At 37.5% G+C, this 15,017-nt stretch overlaps 1 protein-coding gene across 1 annotated transcript; it reads left to right on the top strand.

Moving 5' to 3' along the window:
- The first annotated feature begins 72 nt into the window (after window positions 1-72).
- Window positions 73-14,961, top strand: lonp1 (lon peptidase 1, mitochondrial). Its single transcript, XM_067396838.1, has 18 exons — window positions 73-575; window positions 3,610-3,698; window positions 3,781-3,900; window positions 3,995-4,253; window positions 5,436-5,497; window positions 5,581-5,710; window positions 5,782-5,865; window positions 5,957-6,177; window positions 9,334-9,472; window positions 9,572-9,750; window positions 9,835-9,922; window positions 10,026-10,148; window positions 10,232-10,348; window positions 11,622-11,762; window positions 11,842-12,007; window positions 13,039-13,259; window positions 13,373-13,537; window positions 14,476-14,961. Exons 1-18 carry the CDS (start codon window positions 78-80, stop codon window positions 14,623-14,625), a joined length of 2,952 nt encoding a protein of 983 aa, XP_067252939.1. The 5' UTR covers window positions 73-77; the 3' UTR covers window positions 14,626-14,961.
- Window positions 14,962-15,017: the final 56 nt, after the last annotated feature.

Consider the following 15,017-nt stretch of genomic DNA (forward strand, 5'->3'; position numbering starts at 1 on the left):
GTATCTCTTTACACCGTCATCAGAACTAGACAGCGGCGCGGTCACGTGCTCCTCGCACAGAATACTCCAGATCAAAGATGGCGGCGTACATGAGAATGTGGAGATCATACCGTCCAGTGTCCAGAAGCATCAGCACAGCTTCCTCAGCCGGAGCGGTCATGATCAGAGCCGGACTAAACGCGTTATTCCCGCGGGATCCGCTCAGCGGGAGCCGCTTCATCCACATCCAGCGCTCGTATTCCAGCATTTCCAGCAGAAAGTCATTACACAACGCGAGAATCACAGCATCCATGGTGACTGACAGATGGAGTCGCGTCACTGCGGGCTCCGGGAGCCTCGGCAGCGGCTGTCAGAGGAGGTTTCTCTTCGGGAATAAGGGCAGCGGGTTTTCTGGAGAGGACGGAGCGGAGAGCAGCGGTGGAGCTCCAGATGAGTCTGGAGGGGATGAAGGTCCGTACTCTCCTCCTCAGATGACCGCGCTCACCCCGATGCTCGTGCCCGAGGTCTTCCCGAACGTGCCTCTCATCGCTGTCAACAGGAATCCCGTGTTTCCCAGATTCATCAAAATCATTGAGGTGACCTCGTCCGCGCATGACGCAATCCGTGTTATTAAACTAATAAGTTGGGGAAAATATTAATCGATTAATCGATACAAGAATCTAAGTAGCTTATGACAAATGTCAGTATAGTTTTCATTTAAATACATTAAAGTCAAGTTTTGTGTGTTTTACTGTAGTGTTTACTTTCTGATGGATGTTTGCTGGTGATTTCATCATCCACTCTGTGTGTGTGTGTGTGTGTGTGTGTGTGTGAGTGTGAGAGAGAGAGAGTGTGTGTGAATGGACTATCTAGAAAGTTCTTTCCTGAGAAGTTTGTGTATTTTTTTGACCTGGTTAAATATCATGTCAGTGCTTGAATAGTTGATGTCTTGTAGTTTCATGAAATTCTCCATCGAAAACAGCAGTTTTCTAGCAATGTTTCTGATTTAAAGACATTGATAGTGGGTACTGATTGTCTTAGATTCATTTGTCGATTATTTATTCGGTTAATAGGATGGATTAATTAATCCAATTTTAATCAAACTGGTACTCCCTATCCACAAGGGCATGAACAATATGCTTTTGTTTGATGCATTTAACCCTGTAAGCCTGATATAGTTTGCATATTTGTGTTGAGTATCATATTTGATCCGCTGATCCGGAGAGAGACGTTGTCATGTTTATGTATGAAACAGCTTCACAAAGTCTTTTTAACCTCACAGTATCATTATTTCTGTCTTACAATAAATTCATATTATCACAGAGGTACTGGGATAAAAGTTTATAGTTTGGATATAAACACTGATGTCAAAAATAGAGATCAAAATAGAGAGAATCACCCTTTGAAAATAACTTGGCGCTTCAAATAACAATAGTATTGATTACATCGTTACACCAGTAGGTGGCGACAAGCAACTATTAAAACATTTATTTGTCATTGAATCATTCATTCAAGACATTCGTTCAAAAATGTTGATTCATCCAGTAATGAAACAAGTGAAGTCTTTGAGTGAGTCATTGAATCATTCATTCAAGAGATTAGTTCAAAAACGTTGATTCATCCAATAATGAAGAAAGTGAAGTATTTATGAGTGAGTCATTGAATCGTACATTTAAGAGATTCATTGAAAAATGCTGATTTATCCAGTAATGAAACAAGTGAAGTCTTTGATTGAGTCATTGAATCATTTATTCAAGAGATTCGTTCAAAAATGCTGATTCATCCAGTAATGAAACAGGTGAAGTCTTTGAGTGAGTCATTGAATCATTCATTCAAGAGATTCATTCAAAAATGCTGATTCATCCAGTAATGAAACAGGTGAAGTCTTTGAGTGAGTCATTGAATCATTAATTCAAGAGATTCGTTCAAAAACGCTGGCTCATCCAGTGATGAAACAGGTGGAGTATTTATGAGTGAGTCATTGAATCATTCATTTAAGAGATTTTTTCAAAAACGCTGTTTCATCCTGTAATGAAGCAAGTATTTATGAGTGAGTCATTGAATCATTCATTCAAGAGATTCGTTCATAAACGTTGATTCATCCAGTAATGAAGCAAGTGAAGTATTTATGAGTGAGTCATTGAATGGGGGTGCTGGGGGTGCTGCAGCACCCCCTAGTGATGAGAGGGAGATTTAAAAAAAAAATGTAGGCCTATTAAAATATTTTGCACAATTTATAAATTACTTATGAATATTTTAGAAAATGATTTTGACACACGTAGGCTATTACGTATATTTTGGATTTTAATTTCATATTTTGAGGCCTAATCAACACAGGTTCGGAAGTTACGTTGTCAACGTCAGGCAGGCAGGTTTGGTCGCCGAGTAAAGAGGTCCCGCTCGTTCCATGCAGAATACATCTTTGGCAGCAGCTAACTAGTAAATTTGCATAGTTTAATGACAGAAACGAGGAGAAAATATGTCACAGAAACCAATTTTGGATTTTTTTTGCATGTAGCTCAGGTAAGAGCATGGTGCTGCCGCGCTTGTAACATTTATTTTTTTGGCAACAAGTGTGGGATCAGCTTTGACTAGCCAAGCAATTGTAAGTAGTACACTATAGTATTTTTGTAAGGTGGTGGGGATGGAGATGGAGAGTATTATTTCATTTGTGTGTTCTTTGCGTAATGGTTGTGGAGAACTGTTAAATAACGTTTAAATAGTCGGAGATTATTTCCTTGTGGTTTGTGTAAAAAGGTTGGAGATGGAGACAGAAAGCTTTATAGGCTACTGTGCGTGTGTTCTTTGCGTAATGGATGTGGAGAACTGTTCAATAAACAAATTGCTTAAATAGTCAGAGATTATTTCCTTGTGGTGTGCGTAAAAAGATTTTGGAGTTAATAGAGTTGCGTGTGACATAAACGTGCAGTGACTCAAGCCATCTGACCAAATCGATTGCATTGTTTTAGCGTTATTGTGAAGTTTGATTAATATTATATTTTGTTGTAATATTATTTGTTGTATCTAAATAAGTTGCATGTATGTATAGGCTATCTGAAATTGTAATGAAAGTAATTATTTAGTTTTCTTTCGATTATTAAACTATTATTTCTGATTCTGCTTCTGCTTCGGATTAATAGTGCATTGCGCATATCTGAGAACTGATGTCTGTATGTTTCAGACCCTGGCTGGCTGTGCACTGAAGTGTATATGACAATAAAGTAGTAAATCTCAATGTATTTATTTTTAAAATGTATTTTAAATAGGCCTATAGGCTCATAGGTTTTTTGTCAAAAAAAAAAAAAAAAAAAAAATTCACAGCACCCCCTGTTCAAAATTACTTCCCGCGGCCCTGAATCATTCATTCAACAGATTCACTCAAAAATGTTGATTCATCCAGTAATGAAACAAGTGAAGTATTTATGAGTGAGTCATTGAATCATTCACTCAAGAGATTCATTCAAAAACGTTGATTCATCCAGTAATGAAACAGGTATTTATAAGTGAGTCATTGAATCATTCATTCAACCCAATTTTTAAAAATAATTAATTTAGATTGATTAAACATTTTAAATCAATCACTTTAAATCAATCTAAAACGCATATTTGTGAATCTTTTGGCATCTTAAGGTGAAAAACAAGCAGCTCATGGACCTGCTAAGGAGAAAGGTTCGTCTCGCTCAGCCATACGCAGGGGTCTTTTTGAAGAAAGATGACAAGTAAGTGATTGTGCAGTTGTTATAATGACTGTATTACAGTTCCAGTTGATTTCACGCTGATTGCGGTGCGTTTGTTTCTCAGTAACGAGTCGGATGTGGTGGAGAGTCTGGATGCCGTTTACCACACCGGGACGTTTGTGCAGATCCATGAGATGCAGGACCTCGGAGACAAACTTCGTATGATTGTGATGGGACACAGAAGGTGATGGCCGGAATCACAACAAACTTTGTGGACTAATTGACTAATTGCGTTTCTCTGGAAAGTTCTCTGATTTCGTTTTCCAACCGTTTCCCAGGATCCGCATCAATAAGCAGCTGGATGTTGAGCCGGAGGAGCCCGTGTCCCTGGAGGTCGAGGCTGAAGGTGAACACTCGAAAACCCCTCGCCGGAAGCAGAAGCGATCCCGCAAGGATTCGGTGTCGCTGACGGAGGCGATGGAGGGGAAGGTGCGGGAAGCGGAGTTGGTGGTGGAGGCGCTTCCTCTGCCCAGCGTCCTCATGGTGGAGGTGGACAACGTGATCCATGAGGACTTTCAGGTCACAGAAGAAGTCAAGGTCAGCCTTACTTTACTATCACTGTAGTTTCCATTCGTGTTTTCAACTTGATTTTATTTTTATATTATCTGTTTTATTTTAGTTTTAGTACTTCAACTTAAATGAAAATGAGAACGTTTGAGTAATATGTCTTTATTTTAAACATGTCTATATAGTTTTTATGAATATTTTTAATTAGATTTTATTTTTATTTTCCTTTTTTACTTGAATTTTAGTTCATGTTTTGGTGTTATTGTGTGTTTGTCACTTTTTTAATGTCTATATAGTTTTCATTCATTTTTATTTCAGTTTTAGTACTTCAACTTAAACAAAAATTTGAATGTTGAAATAAAATAAAGTATTATTTTATTTATACTGGCAAGACCAGTATCGCCAGTCTATTTTTCAATATGTCAGTATATTTTTATTAATATTTTGAATTCCATTTTTTTTCTTCAGTTTTCACTTTGATTTTAGTGGGTTTTTTTTTTTAAATATAGACTTTTATTAATTTTGATTTTAGGTTTAGTACTTAAACTTAAAAATGATTTAATTGAGAATGTTTATATAAAATGCTTGTTTTAAATGTCTGTAGTTTTTATTAAAATTTTGAATTCGTTTTTTTTTTTTCATTTTAGTTAAAGATTTTTTTGGTCATTTTTTTAAAATGTCTATTAAATTTTTAATTTTATTTTAGTTTTAGTACTTCAGTTTTAATGAGAATGTTTAAATAAAATGTCTTTATTTTAAATAAATTTTAATTAATATTTTGAATTAAATTTTTTATGTAGTTTTAGTTATTCTATTTTATTTTAATGTATTTATTCAGTTTTAGTGTTTTTGTCATTTATTAGATTTATTGTGTAGTTTATATTCATTTTTATTTCCCTTTTAGTACTTTTTTTACAATTACAATTTAAATAAAAATTAGAATTTTAAAGTAAAATATCTATAGTTTTATCATTTGTTTCAGTTTTAGTACTTAAACAAAAATGAAAATAAGTTTTTATTTTTTTCCATTTCTATTCTATTTCAATACTATTTTCAAGCAGCATTTTTTTTTTAGTTAACGATAATAACCTTGGTTATGGTACCATGGTTCAGTATGGTAAGCATTTTCCAGGATACTGGAAATGCAATTATCCAAAGCGACTTCATTTTCTAGTTTAGAATTATAGTATACGTTCTGTTGTTTTAAACCAGGCTCTGACTGCTGAGATCGTCAAGACTATACGTGACATTATTGCTCTGAATCCTCTGTACAGGTAAGAGAGGTAAAAGAGGCTGTTCAAAACCGCATGCTAAGGCACTGTTAGTCAACATGTTTGTCTGTCCGTGTGTTTGGTAGAGAGTCTGTGCTCCAGATGATGCAGGCGGGTCAGAGAGTGGTAGATAACCCGATTTACCTGAGCGACATGGGGGCGGCACTGACCGGGGCCGAATCACACGAGCTACAGGACGTCCTGGAGGAAACAAACGTACGTTTATGACCGCCAAAACCGTGTCTCAGAACGTCAATGTTTGTCTAACAGGAAAACTCTCATTACAGATTCCCAAACGACTCTACAAAGCACTTTCTCTGCTAAAGAAGGAATACGAGCTGAGTAAACTACAGCAGCGTCTCGGGAGGGAGGTGAGGACACGAGTTCATGCAGTTCGTGACCTGCTGTGTCTTTTTCATTGGGGTTTCCCGTTATTTTATGCCTGTTCGTTTTAATGGTCAGGTTGAGGAGAAGATCAAACAGACACACAGGAAGTACCTCCTCCAGGAGCAGCTGAAGATCATTAAGAAGGAGCTCGGCCTGGAGAAGGAGGACAAAGACGCCATTGAGGAGAAGTTCAGGGAGAGGTTGAAGGATCGCACGGTACCTCAGCACATCATGGACGTTATTAACGAGGAGCTGAACAAACTGGGGCTGTTAGATAACCACTCCTCAGAGTTCAAGTAAGGAGTTCATCATTGTTATAAACCAATGTAGTCTATGATTTCTATAATGTTTCTTCTTCTTATGTCATTTAAAAATGCACAAGAAGCTGAAAATCATAAGATGGTTGTACATGGACTCTACCTGGTCATTAGTTGCTCCAATTTGCTTTAAATGGTTGATCAGTAGGACTACAAGCTGGTGAACATGGTTTTGACCTGGTAGACCAACAACAAGATTGACAAAACCCAGCTAAAACCAGCTTAAGATGATTGTACATTGGTTTTACCTGGTCATTAACTGTTTTAGATGGTTCATCAGTTGGACTATAAACTGGTGGACCTGGTTTTGACCTGGTAGACTAACTTAGAGCAGCATCTAGTTTGACAAAACCCAGCTAAAACCAGCTTTAGATGTTTGTACATGGAATCTACCTGGTCATTAGATGCACTAGATAATTTATCAGTTGGACTACAAGCTGGTTGACCAGTTTTTGACCTGGTAGACCATATTAGACCAATGACAAGGTTTACAAAGCACAAGGAGCTGAAAACCCATGTAAAACCAGCTTAAGATGGTTATACATGGACTCTACCTGATTTTTAGTTGATTTAAGCTGCTCTAGATGATTAATTAGTTGGACTACAAGCTGGTTGACCTGGTTTCCACTGGTAGACCACCTTAGACCAGCAACTAGGTTGACAAAACCCAGCTAAAACCAGCATAAGATGATTAATCTGTTGGACTACAAGCTGAGGGACCTGGTTTCGGCCTGGTTGTCAAAGCGCAGCTGAAACCAAGCTGCCCTAGATGATAAATTAGTTGGACTACAAGCTGGTGGACCTGGTAGACCACCTTAAACTGTTATTGGCAAAACCAGCCTAAGATAGCCTAAGGCTGTTTCATAAAAGATGCTAAGAAAAGCGAGGATTAAACTCCAAAACCTGACTTGAATTAACCTAACAAATTAGTTTGGGCTAAAACGGTTTCATAAAAGGTAATTGAAGTTCATGCAGTCCCGCTAATTCGATCCAGGTTCACCTAGTCAAGATAATTTAGCGTGCACGCTTTTCTTAAGCAGCCCTAGAGGTCGATCATTGATCAAATCGATCCACCATAGGAAACGGCATACATTTTGTGCTATTTTATGCGTTTGAGACATGGTGTTTTCCTTAGTGCATAACTTACTTTTCACAAGTTTATTCTCCATCTGTAAATGTTAGAAAGTAATGCAAATATTTCCATTCTGCGGCTAAACTTCACAGTGAACGAGCGCTGCTGCGCGCATGCGCGCTAAATAGACGGGACGCAATAGAAGCGCAGTAATTCTAAAATATACATTTCGCTAAAATATTTGATGTTGGACATTAAATGTGCCTTATGTACACTTTCAAACCTACAAGTAAGTGTATTTTTTATGATAGTAACTGTAAATGGACTATTGTAATGGGGTAAATCAATATACTTTGGGACAATTACTGAGTTTAGATTCATCTTACCAATTAAAATTTATTCTGTGCATATTAAATTTAATTTTTAATTTTGTGATTTTTAATTTCTGCTCTTCTAATAACCATAAAGAGTACTACTGCCAAACAAAACCAGAGAGAAATGTATTCATATATTTTAAAACAATCTAATTAAATATTGGGCACAAAACATTTAGCCAGTAAGAAAGGAAAACCTATATATATATATATATATGAGACCAGAGTATAGATTAAATATGGGCCTTGGAAAAGGCTAGCTGACTTTATTGTGCTTTGACTACAGTGGGTAGTTTCAGTGTGGACCATGCATGTCACTTCAGCAGGCTGCATCTTACTCTGTCACTCTTTTCATAGCTTTTGCTGGCTCTGAGACACTCTCTTGGTATTTCTCCTGCTCTTTGTCTAGCAAAAAAAATCACTGATCACTTAATGAAAGCTTACAAATGAAGGCCTGATTGTTTCAGGGGCCTTGTCACAGGTTTATTGATTTTGAATTTCTGTGTTACTTTTGCTATATTTTCACACTTAAAACAATGATTTGGTAATCCTCTTGTACTCTTCTGTGCTAAGAAATAAGTCTCCTGACAGTTCTCTCCCAAGTGCTTCTATTGTTGTCAGCATTAAGTCTGAGAATGATTCAGTGGGCTACTGTATATAACACTTAATTTTTAAGAAATTACTTCTCTTTAAATGTTTTGTTTCTCATCATACTTACCTTTTAATAAAATATTAAAATAATAAAAATGTCTTAAACTTACACCAATATATATTTTTATTTAGCACAATTTAGTAAATGTGTGTATTTTTTATATATATATATATATATATGTATGTTAATAAAGTCAAATAATTGTATGTGAGAGAGTCAGTTGTAATATCATTGCATTCCTATTGGTCAGTGTTAGAGGAGCTCAGCTTAGCCTGACAGTTAGCCTGCTCCAGACCAGGCTAGCTGCAAAATGTAAATCTCCATAGTAACTTAATGTAGATTAATTTAGCCTCCCTTTATGCAACCGAGTCAGGGCTAAATTCAGCCAGGATAACTGGAAAATCCCAGCTTAATCCCTTATCTTGCTTTTGTGCAATACCCCCCTGGTCATTAGCTGCTCTTGATGGTTGGTCCGTTGGACTACAAACTTGTGGACTTGGTGTTGACCCGCTAGACTACTTTAGACCTTGTTGGACAAGGTTGACAAAACCCAGCTAAAACCAGCTTGAGATAGTTATACATAGATTTTACCTGGTCATTAGCTGCACTAGATGGTCGATCAGTTGTACTACAAACTGGGGGACCTGGTTTCAACCTGGTAGACCACCATAAACCAGCAACGCAATTGAAAAACCCCCCAAATAAAACCAGCTTAAGATGGTTGTACATGGATTCTACCTGGTCATTAGCTGCTTTTGATGGTTGATCAGTTAATCTGCAAGCTAGTTCAACCTGGTAAACCACCTTAGTTTGACAAAACCAAGCTGAAACCAGCTAAAAGTGGTTGTACGTAGATTCTACCTGGTCATTAGCTGCTTTAGATGGTTGATGAGTTGGACTACAACCTGGTGGACCTGGTAGACCACATAAGTCCAACAGCAATCTAGCTGCCATATTTCACAAAGCAGTTTTACCACCTTAAGATGGCATTTCACTCATTCAAACTATGATCCTTCTTCTCCCCTTAAAATCCCCAGTGTTACTCGTAACTACTTAGACTGGCTGACCTCCATGCCGTGGGGCACCAACAGTGTGGAAAACCTGGAGCTGGGCCGGGCCAAAGAGGTGTTGGAAGAGGACCACTATGGAATGGATGACGTCAAGAAACGGATTCTGGTAAAAATCGAGCATAAGCGCCTCAACCTTTGTCCACTGAGTATGGGAGAAATTTGCTTTCTAAATCCTATTAACCCTGGTCCTTGTTCATTTATGCAGGAGTTCATTGCTGTAAGCCAGCTTAAAGGCAGCACACAGGGAAAGATCTTGTGTTTCTATGGACCTCCTGGAGTTGGCAAGACCAGTATTGCCCGTTCAATCGCCAGAGCACTTAATCGCCAATACTTCCGTTTTAGCGTGGGAGGAATGACAGATGTGGCAGAAATTAAAGGCCACAGGTGGGTGTTGTTGAACTTTGAAGAGTCTAAACTTCTTTTCAAGCTCTTGGTTCATGATTCTATATAACTTGTCGTACATTGCAGGAGAACATATGTTGGTGCAATGCCAGGAAAGATCATCCAATGTCTAAAGAAAACTAAGACTGAAAACCCATTGGTTCTTATTGATGAGGTATGACCTATAAACTTAATCCTAACTCTAACCCTACCAAAACTTCTGTTCTTCTTTAGGTGTGTGGAAATAACTGCTGCTGATTCATCTTTTTGTTGTGCAGGTTGACAAAATTGGTCGAGGTTACCAGGGTGACCCATCTTCTGCGCTACTTGAGCTTTTAGACCCAGAACAGAACGCTAACTTTCTTGACCACTACCTGGATGTGCCTGTTGACCTGTCCAAGGTATAAAATAGCGAAAATCCACATTCGTTGGAAAGATACTCTGCTTTCATTGTACCAACACTGGTGTTTCCTTTGGTTTTCAGGTGCTTTTCATTTGTACGGCCAATGTTCTCGACACCATCCCAGAACCCTTAAGAGACCGAATGGAAATGATCAACGTATCAGGCTATGTTGCTCAGGAGAAATTGGCCATTGCAGAGGTACGTTCACTTGGTCTCTTTTGGTCAGTTCAACAAATTGGGTCTGGCAAAGTGGGTAAAGCTTAAAGCCACAAAACGGGAAGGTTGCTGGTTCAAGACCGGTAGTTTACAAGCTGTAAGCCAGAAAGCCCCCTAAAGATGGTTGTGCACAGATTCTACTTGATCAGCAGCTGATCAATTGGACTACAAGCTGGTGGATCTGGTTTTAACCTAATTGATCACCTTAGACCAGCAGCAAGTTTGACAAAACCCAGCTAAAAGTAGCTTAAGGTGGTTGTACATGGATTCTACCTGGTCATTAGCTGATTCAGGCTGCTCTAGATGATTAATCAGTTGGACTACAAGCTGGTGGACCTGGCTTTGACCTGGAACACCACCTTAGATGAGCAACAACATTGACAAAACCTGGCTAAAACCAGCTTAAGGTGGTTGTACATTGGTTCTACCTGGTCATTAGCTGATTCAGGCTGCTCTAGATGATTAATCAGTCGGACTACAAGCTGGTGGACCTGGCTTTGACCTGGAACACCACCTTAGATGAGCAACAACATTGACAAAACCTGGCTAAAACCAGCTTAAGGTGGTTGTACATTGGTTCTACCTGGTCATTAGCTGATTCAGGCTGCTCTAGATGATTAATCAGTTGGACTACAAGCTGGTGGACCTGGCTTCGACCTGAAAGACCACCTTAGACAAGCAACAACGTAGCTAAACCTAGCTAAACCAGCTTAAGGTGGTTGTACATTGGTTCTACCTGGTCATTAGCTGTTTTAGATGGTTGATCAGTTGGACTACAACTTGGTGGACCTGGTATTGACCTGGTAGACCACCTTAAACCAGTAACAAAAATGACAAAACCTAGCAAAAACCAGCTTAAGATGGTTGTACGTGGGTTCTTCCTGGTCATTATCTGCACTAGATGATCAATCAGTTGGACTAAAAGCTGGTGGACCTGGTTTTGACCTGGAAGACCACCTTAGACAAGCAACAAGGCTGACAAAAACAAAGTTAAAACTACCTTGGGATAATCAGTGCATCAGATTATGTTGCTCAGCACCATTGCTGATATACATTTATATGGTAATCTCTTTTCCGGAAACTTTTGGGTCAGCTAGACTGGTGTAGTCAGTTAAGCTCAACCGGTAGGTCGCTGTTTCAAGACCGTTAAACCCCAAGTTGCCTCTTCCAAAGAGTTTGTTTCACTGGATGCATTGAAGTTGGTGTCAAAGTTCGACTTTGCTTAGTCATTTCCTGGTTCTTGTGACCACCACAGAGATACTTGGTACCTCAGTTGCGAATTCTATGCGGGTTGGATGACCAGAAGGCGAAAATAACCCCTGAGGCTCTGAACTTGCTCATCAGACAGTACTGCCGGGAGAGCGGCGTCAGGAACCTTCAGAAGCAAGTCGAGAAGGTACGACTCGCTTGTTGGTCATTCTTACCCGTCTTTAGTAGTGTTCTGAAAGGTCTAGCCAAGTTTTGTACCTTCACAGGTGTTCCGAAAAGTAGCGTTCCGGATTGTCAGCGGTGATGAAACGGCGGTCAACATCACCCCGGACAACCTCCAGGATTACGTCGGGAAGCCAATCTTCACTGTAGACCGAATGTACGATGTCACACCGCCGGGAGTTGTTATGGGCCTGGCGTGGACTGCAATGGGTAAGTGTTTGACCGAGAACATGGTGCACTCGTTTCCAGACTTGACCGAAGAGTTTCCTGCAGTTTGCCTCAGACTTGGCATGAAAAGGCCTTAAGATTTTTAAATTAATATTTAAATCGTTTAACAACACAGTCGCATGTTCACGGTTCTCTTATGTTGGCTAGTGGTCACATGACGTGCAGGTCATGTTTGGTGAGTGTTTAGTTTTATTGTTTTTATTTTAGAATTATATAATTTATGTTAATTATGTTACATATTCACAAAAATTTAAAAATTTGTAGTTGGTGCTTTATTTTGGTTTGCTTTTATAAATTAAGTATTTTAATTTGACATTTTTATTGTAAAATTAATTCTTGGTTGGTGCATTGTTTACTTGTATTTTGTAAATTATTTAAATTATTTATTGCACATTTTTAATTTGTTTTATTTAATAAACATTTAGTTGGTGCTTTATGAACTTTTGGTTGATTAAATTTTGGTTAATGAAAATTTGTTTTTATTTAATTTTAGTTAATTTAGTATTCATTTAATGAATGTTTTATCTTAAAATTATTTAGGATTTAATTAGTTAGTGCTTTATTTTAACAATTCATTTTATAATAAAATTTTAGTTGGTGCTATATTTTAATTAGTTAATATTAACATTATTTTATTTTTTATGATTTAATTAATGTTTGGTTAGTGCTTTATTTTGACACTTTAAAATTTTACATTCATTTTAGATTTTTATGATTTAATTTTTAGTTAGTGCTTCATTTTGATTTGCTTTATTTTAACAATTTATAATTTAATAACATTTTATTTGGTGTTTTATTTTAATTAGTTTTCATTTTAACATTATTTTAATTTGATTTAATACATTTTTATTTAGTGCTTTATTTTGACATTTTAACATTTATATTCATTTTTAAGGTTTAATTTTTAATTGCCGCTTTATTTTGACTTTTTATTTGAACATTATTTATTTATTGTAATTTTCATTTTTAACTGCCGTAAAGAAAGCATCATTCGACCCTGCTTTCCTCCACAGGCGGTTCGACGCTGTTCATCGAGACCTCTCTGAGGCGACCGAGGGAACCGCAGGGGAAAGACGGTGCCAAAGACGGAACGCTGGAGCTCACGGGGCAGCTGGGAGACGTGATGAAGGAAAGCGCTAAGATCGCGTACACGTTCGCCCGCTCCTTCCTCATGAAGGAACAACCTGAGAACGAGTTCCTCGTGGGATCCCACATCCACCTCCATGTGCCTGAGGTGAGGATCACAGCAGTTTCCAGCAATCCTGAAGTCTTAAATTACCTTTAATTGTGATTGGGCAGGAGTCAGAAGTTCAGTAGGTGTTTAAATGTGTGTTTGTTTCTGTTCAGGGTGCGACTCCTAAAGACGGGCCGAGTGCCGGATGCACCATCGTGACGGCTCTGCTGTCCTTGGCCACCAACACACCAGCGCGTCAGAACGTGGCCATGACGGGAGAAGTGTCCCTGACCGGGAAGATCCTGCCTGTCGGAGGAATCAAGGAAAAGACCATTGCTGTGAGTTAGCAGGGCTGTTTTTTATGGAATTACATTTCCACCATAAGAAAGAAAAATCATGCTGTGGTAAACCTTAATTATTACATAACAAGTAAAAATTGAGATACAAAGTCATAATTTTGACGTATGTCAAAACTATTAATTTTTATGTCATAATTTCAACTTTTCATCATAAATATGATTGTCAATTTTGACTTTTTCATCTCACATCTGACACATCTTTTGTCATAATTTTGACATTTTTCATATGATTTAGTATGTCATTTTCAACTTTTGTCATTTTTGACCTTTTTATCTCATAAAAATGACTTGGTATGTCAGAATTTTGACGCCATAATTTAGACTTTTTTGTCATTTCACATTTTGTCTTAATTTTAACTTATTTAATGACTTAGTATGTCATTTTCAACTTTTCAACTCATGAATATGATTTAGTATGTCATAACTTAGTTTGTCAATTTCGACTTCTCATAAAAAATACCTTTTAACTTTTCATTTAATTATGACTTAGTACTTCATAATTTCGATAATAATGATTTGCAAAAGCATGATTTATTTATTTTTTCCCAGAATATGATTGTTTTATTGGGATAAATATATATTTTGGCTAATGTAATTTTGGCTTACAACAAAAAAAACTGTATAATATTATTCAATTGCATTCATTAATATGAACTAACAGTGAACAATACTTCATTTATTGATCTCAGTTAATGTTAACTTGATTGTATCACAATACATCATTTAATTTTTACATTATGTATGATATACATTAATATCTTACACAATTTTGCCCTTTAAGTAAATAAATTTTTTTAAGGATGTTTATACCGAAATGAAAAAAGAAAAATAACTGATTTACTTAAGAATAATTGTGAATATATATATATATATATATATATATATACTCATATATATGCTGTATTCTGTTGTGGCAGGCGAAGAGAGCCGGCGTCACCTGCATCATCCTGCCTGCAGAAAACAGGAAGGATTTCTCGGATCTGGCCAACTACATCACAGAAGGACTAGAAGTGCATTTTGTGGAAAACTACAGCGAGATCTACAAAATCGTGTTCTCCGGACAGTAACGAATCGTGCTGTTTTACTAGTTTTATCTTTTGCTACGTGAAATCACAAGCACACAGAAGCAGGCGCCACATGAACTCCATCCTTCTGTTGAGTTTTTTCCCCACAGAAGTTGCACGTAAAATGCGTGGATTTGTGGGACGCGGATCGAAAAGTCTGGGATCTGGACGTCACCATGATTCCTGAAGTGTTGGAGACTCTGGGATCCTGCAGTCGCTGCTACGCAGCCCTATTGATGATTTTATACTCTCATCCCATTTCATCTCATCTGGAGTGTCATATTTGTAAATAACTGCCTTAAATGTATTCCCTCAAATCATTTACAATAAATATAATTTATGCAACAGTTTGAGTCTCTACTCTGTAGAAAACAATTTTATCGTTTCTTTAGTCT

This window comes from Chanodichthys erythropterus, chromosome 10, assembly GCF_024489055.1.
Source record: "Chanodichthys erythropterus isolate Z2021 chromosome 10, ASM2448905v1, whole genome shotgun sequence".
Taxonomy (NCBI): Eukaryota; Metazoa; Chordata; class Actinopteri; order Cypriniformes; family Xenocyprididae; genus Chanodichthys; species Chanodichthys erythropterus.